This window comes from Oncorhynchus nerka, linkage group LG17 (genome assembly GCF_034236695.1).
Source record: "Oncorhynchus nerka isolate Pitt River linkage group LG17, Oner_Uvic_2.0, whole genome shotgun sequence".
Lineage (NCBI taxonomy): Eukaryota > Metazoa > Chordata > Actinopteri > Salmoniformes > Salmonidae > Oncorhynchus > Oncorhynchus nerka.
The window spans coordinates 25,321,826-25,337,483 of NC_088412.1; the positions used below are offsets into that span (position 1 = coordinate 25,321,826).

The 15,658-nt window shown below is 42.1% G+C and overlaps 2 protein-coding genes across 2 annotated transcripts in view; one reads left to right on the plus strand and one right to left on the minus strand.

The window, feature by feature from the left end:
- Positions 1 to 861, minus strand: part of LOC115144956 (A disintegrin and metalloproteinase with thrombospondin motifs 10-like) — a 56,460-nt gene extending 55,599 nt beyond the window's left edge. Inside the window, exon 1 of the mRNA XM_029686125.2 lies at positions 680 to 861. The gene's annotated coding sequence lies outside the window, so the exon portion shown is untranslated. The remainder of the gene's footprint in view (positions 1 to 679) is intronic.
- A 4,268-nt stretch (positions 862 to 5,129) lies between these two features.
- Positions 5,130 to 13,350, plus strand: LOC115144959 (tyrosine-protein kinase ZAP-70-like). The gene is made up of 14 exons (XM_029686127.2): positions 5,130 to 5,246; positions 5,355 to 5,431; positions 9,000 to 9,485; positions 9,632 to 9,792; positions 9,882 to 10,020; positions 10,133 to 10,214; positions 10,325 to 10,347; positions 10,472 to 10,511; positions 10,888 to 11,098; positions 11,346 to 11,552; positions 11,751 to 11,943; positions 12,082 to 12,222; positions 12,616 to 12,728; positions 12,848 to 13,350. The coding sequence occupies exons 3-14, from the start codon at positions 9,081 to 9,083 to the stop codon at positions 12,963 to 12,965; spliced, it is 1,833 nt and encodes a 610-aa protein (XP_029541987.2). The 5' UTR covers positions 5,130 to 5,246; positions 5,355 to 5,431; positions 9,000 to 9,080; the 3' UTR covers positions 12,966 to 13,350.
- Positions 13,351 to 15,658: the final 2,308 nt, after the last annotated feature.

The following is a 15,658-nucleotide window of genomic DNA, read 5'->3' on the forward strand; positions in this document are numbered from 1 at the left end:
TTGAGGTGTGTGTGTGCGTGTGCATGAGAGAGAGACAGAGAGTGACAGACAGATGTAACACAAACACACAAATATTCATCAAACACTTTTAAACAGTGCAGTAGTTCACTGATGTCTTGAAGAATCCACTTCTGCCTATTCTTTCTCCAACTCTTGCAGGAGCATTGCTTGCTCCTCGCCTGTCAGAAAACCTCATAAGACCAGGGGCATGTGCCATTTGACACTACATGCTGCTGCTCCCAGGCATCAGACAAGCACAGTCTCTCATCGCCCGCAACCTATGGGTTCAGCTTTTCAAATAACAGTATCCATTTCACTCAACTATATGGGGAAAGTGTTTTGGATCCCATGACAGTTTCTTCATTAACCTCAACCCAATTAAACAAAGAAATACAACCAACAAATGGTGTTAATATACAATTGAAAATATTCTACTTTACTGAGAAATCAACCCCATCACAAAATATCATGGTCTGACTCGACCTGATAATTCCATGGTCATTTTCGAGTTGTGAAAAATTACTTTAAATATATCAAATCGATATGGAAGACTTCTAAAGAAGCCGTCAAGCATTTTTTGCGGAATGGACTATGCTCTCATAATACAGCATACAGAGAAGTGCACACTAGGTTTATGAAAGATGCGTTTAAAATAAGTTTAAAAATGAGAGTCCAGTACCTTTTTCTTGTCCCTGTCCAGGTTCACTATGGTTGCCTCTCGGGGTTTCCGATGTCTTTCTCCTGTTCTCCTTTAAGACGTGTCAGTTGCCTTGAAAAGTTATGTCTGTATTGAGCCGAGGATCGTAGATGAGTGGACCTCTCCTGCTCCCAGGGTCCCACTGCCACAGCAACGCAGTGGATGCCTGCTCGTTCGCTCGCTCTCACAGCTGCGTACTAGACCAGGAAGTGAAAATGTTAATGCTAGCGTCCGTACGCACGGAGGAGCTACACCAAAGATTTTTGTCTACAGAAAACAGAGGGGGGGCGATGTGATGTTTATAACACAACTACAACCAAACGTATGCAACAACATATAAAGACATACATTTTGTTCCAATTTACGTTTACAATATGATATTTCGATGACAAAGTTCAACTATACATCATGCTTGCAAGAAAAGCGACTTCCATAATAACCTGGTTTAAGAGACGGGAGAGAGGCTGCTACATCTGGTTCTTATGGGGATTCTAATCAAAATAAACGTTTTATCAACGACAATGTTATTTTTGAGAAGCCACATTCATTTTGTGAAAAACATTTCTATAATGTGTTGGATTTCCTACTTTCAGATTTTTCGAACTCACTTCTTCGTTTGCTATAGAACATTCGCAGATTAAACACTGCAGAAACTCCGATTAGCTAGATAAAAGGAGATGTTTTAATCGGAGTACTCATCAATTACGATTTAGCCAAAATAGGCCTATAGCATTTACATGACTAATACCGGCATACACGTAAACCCAGAATGAGATTGCACTGTCAGGTCTGGTGTGGAGACGTTGCTGTATTAGGTTCTATATGACCTAGTAGTACCAGTGGGTTATTTTATGATGACAGTGTAGTTACCTGAATAGTTAAAGGAGAAGTTCACTTTATTTGAACCAAATCTCTATTTTCAATGTACATTTATCTGCAATGTATATTTGATCTGCAATGTAATAAAACATATGAAAAATAAAGAAAAATATCTGAATTGTAAATGTATCTGCAATGTAAATTTATCTGCAATGTTATATTCCATTTTGCTGCAGAGCTGGTAGGGGAAACCGTTTGATTTGCACAGAATGGATCATAGCATTACGGATAAAGTCAGAGTGACACAATTTCATGTGTACAACATCTAAAGACCTGCATCACTATACTGGTTGCGTTGTTGTTTCTAAAAGGAAGTATTTGGGTGTTTTTAAAGCCTTTGTTCCTATTTTTCTGTGCCCCTATAACTTCTGAACAAGCATGAAGAAGTAAGGCCTCCCGGGTGGCCCTCCCGACCAAGCCCTCCCTAACCCGGACGACGCTAGGCCAATTGTGCGTCGCCCCACGGACCTCCTGGTCGCGGCCGGTTACGACAGAGCCTGGGCGCGAACCCAGGGATTCTGATGGCACAGCTGGCGCTGTAGGCCACCCTCAACCACTGCGCCACCCGGGATCGCGCACCAGCGATCTGCCGGGCGCAGTGTGTGTTAACCAAGGTTGCCAGGTGCACGGTGTACCCTCCGACTCATTGGTGTGGCTGGCTTCCGGGTTAGATGCGCGCTGTGTTAGAGGGCAGTGCGGCTTGGTTGGGTTGTGTATCGGAGGACTTTCAACCTTCGTCTCTCCTGAGCCCGTACGGGAGTTGTAGCAATGAGACAAGATAGTAGCTACTACAACAATTGGATACCACGAAATTGGGGAGAAAAAGGTGTAAATAAAAAAATAAAATAAAAATTTAAAAAGCATGAAGAAGTATATCACTGGTAGGGTAAGTTTCTCAAAAACAATTAAGATCACAAATATCTAGGCACTTCTATAATAATGCCATTAACATCGGAAATAGAGATTTGGTTCAAATATAGTGAACGTCTCCTTTAATCCAGACCGCCCTCTGTAGTTGATTTGGAGCATGGCCTTCTTCAAACTTTTTTTTGTAATTGGCCAAGATACAGTGCATTCGGAAAGCATTCAGCCCCCTTTACATTATCCACATTTTCCCTCATCAATCTACACACCTAGCTACTGACAAAGCGAAAATAAGGTTTTTAGCCATTTTTGCAAATGTATTAAAAATAGTAAACAGAAATACCTTTTGCTATGAGACTCGAAATTGAGTTCAGGTGCATCCTGTTTCCATTGATCATCCTTGAGATGTTTCTACAACTTGAAACAACTTGAAACATGTGGTAAATTCAATTGACTGGACATGATGTGGAAAGGCACACACCTGTCTATATAAGGTCCCACAGTTGACCAAGTCATGAGGTCGAAGAAATTTTAAAAATGGTATTTATTTATTTCACCTTTATTTAACCAGGTAGGCCAGTTGAGAACAAGTTCTCCTTTACAACTGCTACCTGTCCAAGATAAAGCAAAACAGTGCGACACAAACAACACAGAGTTACACATGGGATAAACAAACGTACAGTCAATAACACAATAGAAAAATCTAAATACAGTGTGTGCAAATGTAGTAAGATTAGGAAGTAAGGCAAGAAATAGGCCATAGTGGCAACATAATTACAATTTAGCAATTAAACAATGGAGTGTAGTGCAGAAGATTCATTTTGCAAGTAGAGGTACTGGGGTGCCATCGAGCAAAACAATAAATAATAATATGGGGATGAGGTAGTAGGGTGGACTATTTACAGATGGGATGTGTACAGATAAGCTGCTCTGACAGCTGATGCTTAAAGTTAGTCAGAGAGATATAAAACTCCAGCTTCAGTGATTTTTGCAATTCGTTCCAGTCATTGGCAGCAGAGAACTGGAAGGAAAGGCAGCCAAAGGGGAGTTGGCTTTGGGGATGACCAGTGATATATACCTGCTACAGGTGGGTGCTGCTATGTTGAACAGTGAGCTGAGATTAGGCGGGGCTTTACCTAGCAAAGACTTATAGATGGCCTGGAGCCAGTGGGTTTGGCGACGAATATGAAGCGAGGGCCAGCCAACGAGAGCATACAGGTCGCAGTGGTGGGGCTTTGGTGACAAAATGGATGGCACTGTGATAGACTACATCGAATTTGCTGAGTAGAGTGTTGGAGGCTATTTTGTAAATGACATCGCCAAAGTCAATGATCGGTAGGACTGTCAGTTTTACGAGGGTATGTTTGGCAGCATGAGTGAAGGGTGCTTTGTTGTGGAACATTTTTTGAATTGGAGATGCTTAATGTGAGTCTGGAAGGAGAGTTTACAGTCTAACCAGACACCTAGGTATTTGTGGTTGTCCACATATTCTAGGTCAGAACCGTCCAGTTTAGTGATGCTAGACGGGCAGGTGGGTGGGGCAGCGATCGGTTGAAGAGCATGCATTTAGTTTTACTTGCATTTAAGAGCAGTTGGAGGCCACGGAAGGAGTGTTGTATGGCATTGAAGCTCGTCTGGAGGTTTGTTAACACAGTGTCCAAAGAAGGGCCAGAGGTATACAGAATGGTGTCGTCTGCGTAGAGGTGGATCAGAGAATCACCAGCTGTAGAGCTCCAAGAGCTCCAAGAAAGGATTGTCTCGGGGCACAGATCTGGGGAAGGGTAGCAGAACATTTCGGCTGCATTGAAGATCCCCAAGAACACAGTAGCCTCCATCATTCTTAAATGGAAGACGTTTGGACACCTAAAGGACTTTCAGACCATGAGAAACAAGATTCTGGGGTCTGATGAAACCAAGATTGAACTCTTTGGCCTGAATGCCAAGTGTCACGTCTGGAGGAAACCTGGCACCAGCCCTACAGTGAAGAATGGTGGAGGCAGCATCATGTTGTGGGGATGTTTTTCAGCAGCAGGGACTGGGAGACTAGTCAGGATCGAGGGAAAGATGAACGGCGCAAAGTACAGAGAGATCCTTGATGAAAACCTGCTCAGGACCTTAGGACTGGGGTGAAGGTTCACCTACCAACAGGACAACGACACCAAGCACACAGCCAAGACAATGCAGGAGTGGCTTGGAGACAAGTCTCTGAATGTCCTTGAGTGGCCCAGCAAGAGCCCGGACTTGAACCTGATCGAAAATCTCTGGAGAGACCTGAAAATAGCTGTGCAGTGACACTCCCCATCCAACCTGACAGAGCTGGAGAGGATCTGCAGAGAAGAATGGGATAAACTCCCCAAATACAAATGTGTCAAGCTTGCAGCGTCGTACCCAAGAAGACTCAAGGCTGTAATCGCTGCCAAAGGTGCTTCAACAAAGTACTGAGTAAAGGGTCTGAATCCTTATGTAAATGTGATATTTAACTTTTTAAAAATATATAAATTAGCAAAAATGTCTAAACCTATTTTTGCTTCATCATTATGGGGTATTGTGTGTAGATTGGTGAGTGAAAAAACAAATGAATCAATTTTAGAATACGGCTGTAACGTTAACAAAATGTGGAAAAAGTTAAGGGGTCTGAATACTTTCCGAATGCACTGTATTTGAATGTTCCATCTAACCATTAAAACCTCCGTCACAGACTCACTGCTGGAGGGTCGTGGTGGCAGGCTACAGGTGGAGACAAGAAGATTGGGGCTGCTGTTTCAGATGGCTGTATAGAGAACTGCTGTCACTTCATGTAGCTGAGGTAAGGAAGTAGGTTAGTTTCTCTGTGAAGATTCCAGACTGTATCGATCAACCGACATAGTTTTCCTGCACCCTCACACGATCACTGATGCCTCTGCTCTGTCACCAGGCTCAGCTACTCTCTCTCTGAGGCCAACCTGTCTAGCGTTGACTTCTCTTCCCTTGGTTCCAGTTAAATAGTTTATGGTGAGTGCATCTTAAGTCAGTCCTGTGTTTTTTATATACTTATTGGCAATAGAGTAAATAGGATTATATATTTTAAATCTTTATATAACAAGGCTATTGTCTTTCAGAGATGGAAAAATCTTAAGTTGAAATGCTATTACTTTAATCTACTTTGAAGTATACTAATACAATATTTTAGACTGAATTTATATCAATGATACATTTAAATAAACTATAGACTGTTCTGGAAATGTGTGTTCCCTTGTAACCAGTGCCTTGAACACATTTAAGTGTTAATACGTTTCTATTAGCAGAGTTTATGCTGTAACAAATGCTAAATGTTTTCACCACAGTGTGGCAAAGACATTCTAGCTGTGGCTTCAAAAGTAGAGATTATATTTATAAATAGTTATTTTCATTGTGTATATGGATAGAAAGCCAAAAGGGGGTACAGTTTTCAAGTGGACACACCCAAGGGTTCTGTGTGTGTTGTTTATTGCTTGTAACTTTCTTTTTGAATTATAGATTCTATTTTGAGACTCGTTGGCACGTATAATCAGATAATCATTACAAAATAGATTACCAATACTGTGCTTTGTATGAAAATAAGGTGCTGTCTTTTTCTATTATTTTTAAGAGACTCATTCTCATCTAGATGACAGACCAACCTTCTGTGACATTTACGGACCTACTGTAATCCAGTTCAACCAATGCAATGGAATATCTATGAAATACAACATGATTTGCCTGTCGAGATAGGTCCCTGGCTTAAACATGACTGGCTAAACTAGTGTCCTGAGGATCTGAGGACTTCTGGGTCCATGTGTAGCTCAACTCTTTATAGAGATGCCACAACCCAGATCACTGAGACTGATGTGTTGGCGTTCCAGGGAAAGAGTTAAGGCTTACAAATACTTCATTATACTCTTAGGTTTGGTCTTAAGCTCGACTGGCTAAATATAGTTGGATGAGGGGCCACTGTCCGAAACCCAACAAGGCAACAGTAAGCACTTTGCGGGTTACATGTTCATAAAACAAAAGCAGGAAACGAAATTCAAAAAGCTTGATTTGAAATCGACAATAATCTTCTACGTAGGCCCATAGGAAAAATATGCGCATTGGAGTCTCTTCGATTTTCCATTGACGTAAGCAATTTATAAGGTAGCAGTCTGGCCCACTGACTTCATTTGTACATTAACCTCCCATCATTTTAATGTAGACCTACGCTTGATGTTTGTAGGCCTATTTGTGTGGTTGTTTCTACAAAACACTGCAGGCGTTATTAAGCAACATGGTGTGGTTTATCTGTTCTAGAGGCCTAGAATGATAACAACATATTGCTGCATTGAATTGCTGCATTGAACACATGTATATATTTGGACATGTTTTGATAAGCCTAACTTATTAGATGTTCGCCTGATTTTAAAAATGTTGCTAAGTGCATAGTAGCCAAAGTAACGTAATGATTTAGGAATGTTTTTATTAGAGTAACTTACAAAACCGATACCCCTCCTGATATATAAAGTGTATTTTGTATGATCAATTGAATCCAATTCAAAGACAAATAATAACCCACACTTTGTTTGGTCTTACTATGATTATATGAAATACAAGGCAAATATGCATTATTATTGTTACAGTTCATGGCCATGAGCCAATTAACTAATTTAGCAACCCTGAGTCAACTGTTAATAGTTGATGAATGTCATGTTTTATAGCTAAACCAAAGACCCCCCTGCGTTATCCTCTGTGCCGCAGTGGGTAGGGCATTCCGTCTGTAGAGCTCAAACCCGCTCTTTAAAGCTACAGCCTTCAGCCTGCCGAGGCTGGTACTGTATGCCCTGTACTGGCTCAGCTGTTAACCACAACCAACCTCCAGGCAAAACACAGAGAGTATAGACCTACAGCTGTTTTCTATGTGGTCCTAATGTCTGTTCTGAGGTGGAAGGAAAGCAAGATGAGGGAAGAGAATTGGTGTGTTCAAAAGCAAACAGCATATTTATGCTCCAATTATTAAGTAGTGGTGAGACCTTTATGGTTTTGTTTGTGTTCACTCATAAATTCAGGAAACTAGAAAATAAAATGTGGACATTTCCTAGTCAACAACTCTCTTGTTGACAATACGTCTTCTTCTCTGACAGATTGGTTTTTATGCTTAACATCTTTCAATTTTCATTGTAACTGACTTTTATGGTTACTCTCAAGTACTTTACTCTGTCATTCAGGGTTTTAGCTGTTAAATTCAGCTCATATAATACCAGGATAAAAAAAGACAGGAAATAAAACTAAACACTAGTCAGTTCAGTTTGAGCCATTCACAACATGTAAAGGCCACTGTCCTTTAACCCGTGTGGTGAGGGGGGGGGTTTGAAGTTCTCAGGCCATGGTGGAGTCTATGTGCGTTGTGGCTCATTGCGGCTCTCTGTGGCTCTGTCTGTGTGTCCGCCGTGGATGTGGGCAGTCTGTCACAGGTACGCCCAGGAAACTGTGGTTGAATCACACTACACTTTTAAGCATAGACACAAGCTTCAGGTGATAGTCCTTACATTCTCCCCTTTTGACATACCACCACCTCAGAGAATCATTTCACCAAGCACAAGACTTCAGATCTCTGAAACAAAAATCAAATATTGGCCATGAAGAGTTCCCATAAGGAGCTAGTAGTAATTGTGTATCATGTAATTAACTGAAGTTTAATTTTGGCAGGTCATTTAACTGCAAACCAAACCAAGGAAAACCACCCTAACCTATGACTCACACCAACAGATTGGAAAACATGTTTAGCTAAACGCTTTCTTTTTCCAAAATGGGGGTGTCAATTGAAAAGAAAAAGGGGAAGTTATATGACGACCGCAAATAGAAAACTACATCAAAGTATCACTATGTTAACTGATTCAATGCCCATCTTTATTTTGTCTACCAAGCTCCTTTTTGTAAGTGTGTGTGATATGGTATCATGGTATCCATGTTTTGAAAGTTATCATGATACTCATATGTGTATTTCCCACCAACAGGCTTTTCTCGCTTGTTATCAAATAAAGCTAGCTCACAGTAGAACAGACACAAAATGCTGTGATGCTAACCTGTAGTCTACATATGGTTTATTTTACATTCCCTGATAGTCAGTTAAAAGCACAAGTTGGGGGCTTTACATCTGTTTGTTTTTTTTATTTTTATTTATCTAAAAAATATATGTTACCTTGATTTTCATTTAAATGAGTCACTAGTGTGTTGAAACGTTTTGGAAACAGCAGCACCTGCTCAATGGAAGAGTGAGAAACTAAAGAGAGGTTGGAGAAGGAGGATGGGGGCGGTTGTCAACTTCCTGTTGTGGCTGTGCTTAACACCAGCCTGTGCCGGTGCAGAGAAACACACACTCCCTATCTCAAATACTGCACACTGAACAGCCCAACCACACAAATACCTCATCTGGGTCCATAAGATGGAGGCTCAATGTGAGTTATGATAAAGGCTGAAGACTGTACCTCATCAACAACCTCAATTAGAAAAACACATATCCTGTAGTAATTTGAATATTGTTTTTTTAAATAGTGGTCATCCATGATTATTTTCCATTCTCCTTATATAGATCTTTAACCAGGAGCCTCCAACCATCTCCAACCCTTTTAACTGAGGAGTCTTCCCTCGTACTGCCTGAGGAGACTCAGACATGGCGACAGACCCTGCGGCAGAGCTGCCTTTCTTCTACGGCAGCATCAGTCGTTCGGAGGCTGAGGAGCACCTGAAGCTGGCAGGCATGGCCGACGGGCTGTTCCTGCTGCGCCAGTGTCTGCGGAGCCTGGGCGGCTACGTGGTCTCTCTGGTGTGGAACGTGGAGTTCCACCACTACTCCGTGGAGAAACAGCTCAACAGCACCTACTGTATTGCAGGTGGAAAGCCCCACTGTGGTCCAGCGGAGCTCTGTGAGTTTTACAGTAATGATTCAGATGGCCTGGTGTGCACCCTGAGGAAGCCCTGTCTGCGCTCCCCAGACAACCCCATCAGAGCAGGCGTCTTTGATAACCTGAGGGACAACATGCTGAGGGAGTATGTACGACAGACCTGGAACCTGGAGGTGAGGGTTGGCTAAATTACATTTGAGTAATTTCACAGACGCTGTTAACCAGAGCGACTATCACAGGATGAGAGGCAGCAGGGCCTGAAGTCACATAAACACTGTCTCTGATGTAGTTTCCTGTCTGACTTTGTATCTGTGTTCAGGGGGAGGCCATGGAGCAGGCTATCATCAGCCAGGCTCCACAGCTGGAGAAGCTGATCGCCACCACCGCCCATGAGAGGATGCCCTGGTACCACAGCAAGATACCTCGCCAGGAAGGGGAGAGGCGGCTCTACTCCGGGGCACAGCCAGATGGAAAGTTCCTGTGAGTCATGAAATGCATTTTAGTCAAACACTACACAAAGGTTCTAAAAACACCCACAACATATTTTGATTTGAGTTTTTATTAATCAGAGTCAGAGACAGGGAAGAGTCTGGAACCTTTGCCCTTTCTTTGATGTATGGAAAAACGACCTACCATTACCAGATCCTACATGACAAATCAGGGAAGTACTCCATGCCAGAGGGAACCAAATTTGACACTGTGTGGCAGGTAGGCTGTTCTCTCTTCTCCAATAAATGAGTCCAAGTTTATTATGTCTGCTACCTAATGTTTAAGACAAAGAGAGTTATCTTTCCATTGAAACTCTCCCTCCCTTCTGCAGCTGGTTGAGTATCTGAAGATGAAACCTGATGGGCTAGTGACAGTTCTGAGGGAACCGTGTGTGAACCGCAACAACGCCAAACGTACTTAGCTAACATTTTGTTCACAATTATCAAATTCTTCTTATTGTTTCACTTAACTTTGTCCCTCATGCCATTGAATTAATTTTCTTATTTCTCAAATCCATTTTCAGAGACTCCTGTTGTGCCCTCGGGGGTGAGTAATCAAGAACATTCTCCATGGTAGATACTCTCTTTCCAATGTATTTATTGAGGCATCTGCTAAATGGCTTATTATTATTATTATTATATTACTATTAAATACAGTACATTTCTTTCAGAGGCGGCCCAGAACAAATGGATACACACCGCCACCTGGAGGTAGGTCAATAACATTACAACAGCCACACGGTCTTTCTACCAAAACCCACACATACACAAATCACTAAATGCGTCTTTTTATAAAAAAAAAATATATATATAAAAATATAGAGACCTATTCATTTTCACACCACATGGGAAGTAGGCTACTAGGCCACACCGCTGCCCATTTAAAAGTAGATGCATCTAAAGTGTCTGACCTATATATATATATATTTTACCCCTTTTTCTCCCCAATTTCGTGGTATCCAATTGTTTTTAGTAGCTACTATCTTGTCTTCATCGAGAGACGAAGGTTGAAAGTCATGCGTCCTCCGATACACAACCCAACCAATGTCTTTAAGACATTTCCCTGTGGTTTGTCCCTTTCTTACAGTACCTCTGGGGGGCTCCAAGGAAATCAAGACTTCCCCCCCCACAGACCGTCCGATGTTGCCCATGGACTGCAGTGAATTTGTCAACCCTTACCATGACCCCAATGACCTGAAGAAGTTCTTCATCAATAGGGATCAGCTGATGATTGACGAGGTGGAGCTCGGCTCGGGAAACTTTGGCTGTGTCAAGAAAGGAGTCTTCAAAACAAATAAGTGAGAGGGGGGTTGACCTGCTTTTTGGATGAATCAAACCAGAACATCAGCTCCTGAGTTTAGAACCTATAACGTCAGCCTAGAGCCATTTATAACAATTGATAACTACCTTTTAGGTCAGAGGTTTCTCATTATTTTTACTGACAAAATTAGCTGATCAGGAAAAAATCTGGACCCCAGTTATAGGTTATAATTAGGAAAACATGGGGCCCTACTCATAACACCAATAATTCCTGTGTGGTTCCAGGGGCCACACTGATGTGGCCATCAAGGTGCTGAAGAGTGAGAATGAGAAGCTGGTGAAAGATGAGATGATGAGGGAGGCGGAGATCATGCACCAGCTGAGTAACCCTTACATCGTCCGCATGCTGGGACTCTGCCAGGCTGAGTGCCTGATGCTGGTGATGGAGATGGCTTCTGTTGGGCCACTCAACAAGTTCCTCTCCACCAATAAGTAAGGTCAATTATTTCACACGTGTAGTACAATATATAGTTTCATAAGGCATGTTATTCTCTTAGTAGTGACATTTATCATAGAGAGTTACGGAAATTCCATTAATGATAGCACTACTAATACTCAAACAATGCCATGACATACTGTAATTTCTCAAAAGGTTTATTTGAGTTCCCTTTCTGTCCTTCTACCTCTCAGGGATAAGGTCACAGTGGAGAACATTGTGGGTCTGATGCACCAGGTGTCTATGGGAATGAAGTACCTGGAGGAGAAGAACTTTGTGCACAGAGACCTGGCAGCTCGCAACGTCCTGCTGGTCAACCAACAGTTTGCCAAGATCAGTGACTTTGGTCTGTCCAAGGCTTTGGGTGCTGATGACAACTATTACAAGGTAGGAGTCTCTTGCACATGTCATGTGCTATAATCTTGGTCTGTTTTATATAGTCAGTTCTTAAAACATGATTCATGTGGTATGGTATGTGTGTGTGTGTGTGTGTGTGCGTGCGTGCGTGTGTGCATGGGTACATAGGCACGCACAGCAGGAAAATGGCCGCTGAAGTGGTATGCTCCAGAATGCATGAACTTCCACAAGTTCTCCAGCAAGAGTGATGTCTGGAGCTTTGGTGTCACCATGTGGGAAGCCTTTTCTTACGGAGGAAAACCATACAAGGTACAATCTGTACAGCACCTGCAAGACATATAACCACAATATAGTTAAATGTTTATACTGTATTATAAACTGGGTAGTTCGAGCCTTGAATGCTGATTGGCTGAAATCTGTGGTATAACAGACCGCATACCACGGGTATGACAAAACATTTCTTTATACTGGTCTAATTACATTTGTTACCAGTTTATAATAGCAATAAGGCACCTCGGGTTTGTGGTATATGACCAATATAGCACTGCTAAGGGCTGTATCCAGGCACTCCGTGTTATGTCATGCATAAGAACAGCCCTTGGCCATATACCTCATCCCCTCGTGCCTTATTGCTTAAATAACAACCTCCAACACAGTGCTGTCTAGATTAACTTAATCTGCGTCCTCACCAAATATGATCAGAAAATGAAAGGTCCGGAGGTGAACAGTTTCATTGCCAGTGGGAGCCGGATGGAATGTCCGTCTGGATGTCCAGATAGAATGTATACACTGATGAAGGACTGCTGGACATACAAGTAAGTGAGAAACTAGAGACCTATTCATTTTCACACCACATGGGAAGTAGGCTACTAGGCCACACCGCTGCCCATTTAAAAGTAGATGCATCTAAAGTGTCTGACCTTTCTCTTCTCAGACACGAGGACCGGCCAGGCTTTGTGAAGGTGGAGGAGTGCATGCGAGTCTTTTATTACTCCATATCCAACAAAACTCCTCCTGAGGTGACCGCAGACGCTGCTAAGCATCTCAAGTAGACCAGAGACAACAGACACTCTGTCCCCCCGCCATACAATGGATTCTTTGAGATAGACAAAGAGATTCTTATGAACTAGTCTGTGCACTAGCTGACAGCTTCAGCAACAGGCAGCTACAGTAAACAGCTAAACAAGCCTTATTGACACAAATGTGAGTTTGTAATTAAAGTCATTCTTGTGAGGATGCTCCTCTTCTGAAAGGTAGCTCAAGACTCCATCATCCGAGGTTTGGAATAGTTTGAAAGAAACGCTTCACGAAGAATTGTGCATGGTAAAATTACATTTTGAAAGTGTAATGATTCCTTGGTCAAATGTGAATTATATTGAAGTGCTTCAGCTCTGTATACATTCCTTAATATGTCATGATTAAAAAAATGTCACAGAATATGGTGTATCTATATCAAGTAATTGTGAAAAGAATTTGTGAATGAATTATGAAAAGTAAAAAGGCCAGAAACATCGGCTCAAACGGGCAACCTGCAGTTGCTACAGTACATCCATTTCTGGACTTATAACCCTTTGATTCTTGAAGAATATATCTTATAAATTAATGATATATACCCTTTGATTCTTGAAGAATATATCTTATAAATTAATGATATGTACCCTTTGATTCTTGAAGAATATATCTTATAAATTAATGATATATACCCTTTGATTCTTGAAGAATATATCTTGTAAATTCCTCATGAGCTTAGCTCAACTGTCGTACCCCATCAGATCCAAAATAAAAGTTTGTTTTACTCCAAAGTTTGTAAACAAAGTAAATGTAAACAAACACTATATAGCCTCAAAACATTATTAAACCTATACTGAACAACAATATAAATGCAACACACAATAGTTTCAAAGATTTTACTGAGTTGCAGTTCATATAAGGCAATCAGTCAATTGAAATAAATTCATTAGGCCCTAATCTCTGGATTCCACATGACTGGGAACACGATATGCATCTGTTGATCACAGATACTTTGGGGTCTGGATCAGCAAACCAGTCAGTATCTGGTGTGACCACCTCATGCAGCGCAACACATCTCCTTCGCATAGAGTTGATCAGGCTGTTGATTGTGGACTGTGGAAGTTGTTCCATTCCTCTTCAATGGCCGTGCGAAGTTGCTAGATATTGGAACTGGAACATGCAGTAGTACACGTCGATCCAGAGCATCCCAAACATGCTCAATGGGTGACATGTCTGGTGAGTATGCAGGCCATGGAAGAACTGGGACATTTTCTACTTCCAGGAGTTGTGTACAGATCCTTGCGACATGGGGCTGTGAATCACATGAGGTGATGGCGGCGGATGAAAGGCACGGCAATGGCCCTCAGGACCTCATCCTGGTATCTCTGTGCATTCAAATGGCCATCGATAAAATTCAATTGCGTTCGTTGTCCGTAGCTTATGTCTGCCCATACCATAACCCCAACGCCACCATGGGGAACTCTGTTCGCAACGTTGACATCAGCAAACCGCTCACCCACACAACACAATCTGCCCGGCACAGTTGAAACTGGGATTCAACCGGGAAGAGCACACTTCCCCAGTGTGCCAGTGGCCATCATCGAAGTTGAACATTTGCCCACTGAAGTCGGTTACGACACCGAACTGCGGTCAGGTCAAGACCCAGGTGTAGACGACGAGCACGCAGATGAGCTTCCCTGAGACGGTTTCTGACAGATTGCGCAGAAATTCTTAGGTTGTGCAAACCCACAGTTTCATCAGCTGTCTGGGTGGCAGGTCTCAGATGATCCTGCAGGTGAAGAAACTGGATAGTCCTGGGCTGGCGGGATTATACAGTGCCTTGCGAAAGTATTCGGCCCCCTTGAACTTTGCGACCTTTTGCCACATTTCAGGCTTCAAACATAAAGATATAAAACTGTATTTTTTTGTGAAGAATCAACAACAAGTGGGACACAATCATGAAGTGGAACGACATTTATTGGATATTTCAAACTTTTTTAACAAATCAAAAATTTTAAAATTGGGCGTGCAAAATTATTCAGCCCCTTTACTTTCAGTGCAGCAAACTCCCTCCAGAAGTTCAGTGAGGATCTCTGAATGATCCAATATTGACCTAAATGACTAATGATGATAAATACAATCCACCTGTGTGTAATCAAGTCTCCGTATAAATGCACCTGCATTGTGATAGTCTCAGAGGTCCGTTAAAAGCGCAGAGAGCATCATGAAGAACAAGGAACACACCAGGCAGGTCCGAGATACTGTTGTGAAGAAGTTTAAAGCCGGATTTGGATACAAAAAGATTTCCCAAGCTTTAAACATCCCAAGGAGCACTGTGCAAGTTTGAAGCCTGAAATGTGGCAAAAGGTCGCAAAGTTCAAGGGGGCCGAATACCTTCGCAAGGCACTGTACATGGTCCAAGGTTGTAAAGGCCGGTTGGACATACTGCCAAATTATTTTAAACAATATTGGAAGCAGCTTATGGTAGAGAAATTAACATTAATGTCTCTGGCAGCAGCACTGGTGGACATTCCTGCATTCAGCATGCCATTTGCACGCTCCCTCAAAACTTCTGTGGCAATGTGTTGTGTGACAAAACTACACATTTTAGTGGCCTTTTTATTGTTCACCCGCACAAGGTGCACCTGTGTAATAACTATGCTGTTTAATCAGCTTCTTGATATGCCACACCTGTCAGGTGGGTGAATTGTCTTGGCAAAGGAGAAATGCTCAC

Coding starts and splice junctions, on each gene's coding strand:
- LOC115144959 (XM_029686127.2), top strand. CDS start 9,081: ATGGCGACAGACCCTGCGGCAGAGCTGCCTTTCTTCTACGGCAGCATC. Junction 9,793..9,881: donor CAGCCAGATGGAAAGTTCCT/GTGAGTCATGAA, acceptor TTTATTAATCAG/AGTCAGAGACAGGGAAGAGT. Junction 10,021..10,132: donor AATTTGACACTGTGTGGCAG/GTAGGCTGTTCT, acceptor TCCCTTCTGCAG/CTGGTTGAGTATCTGAAGAT.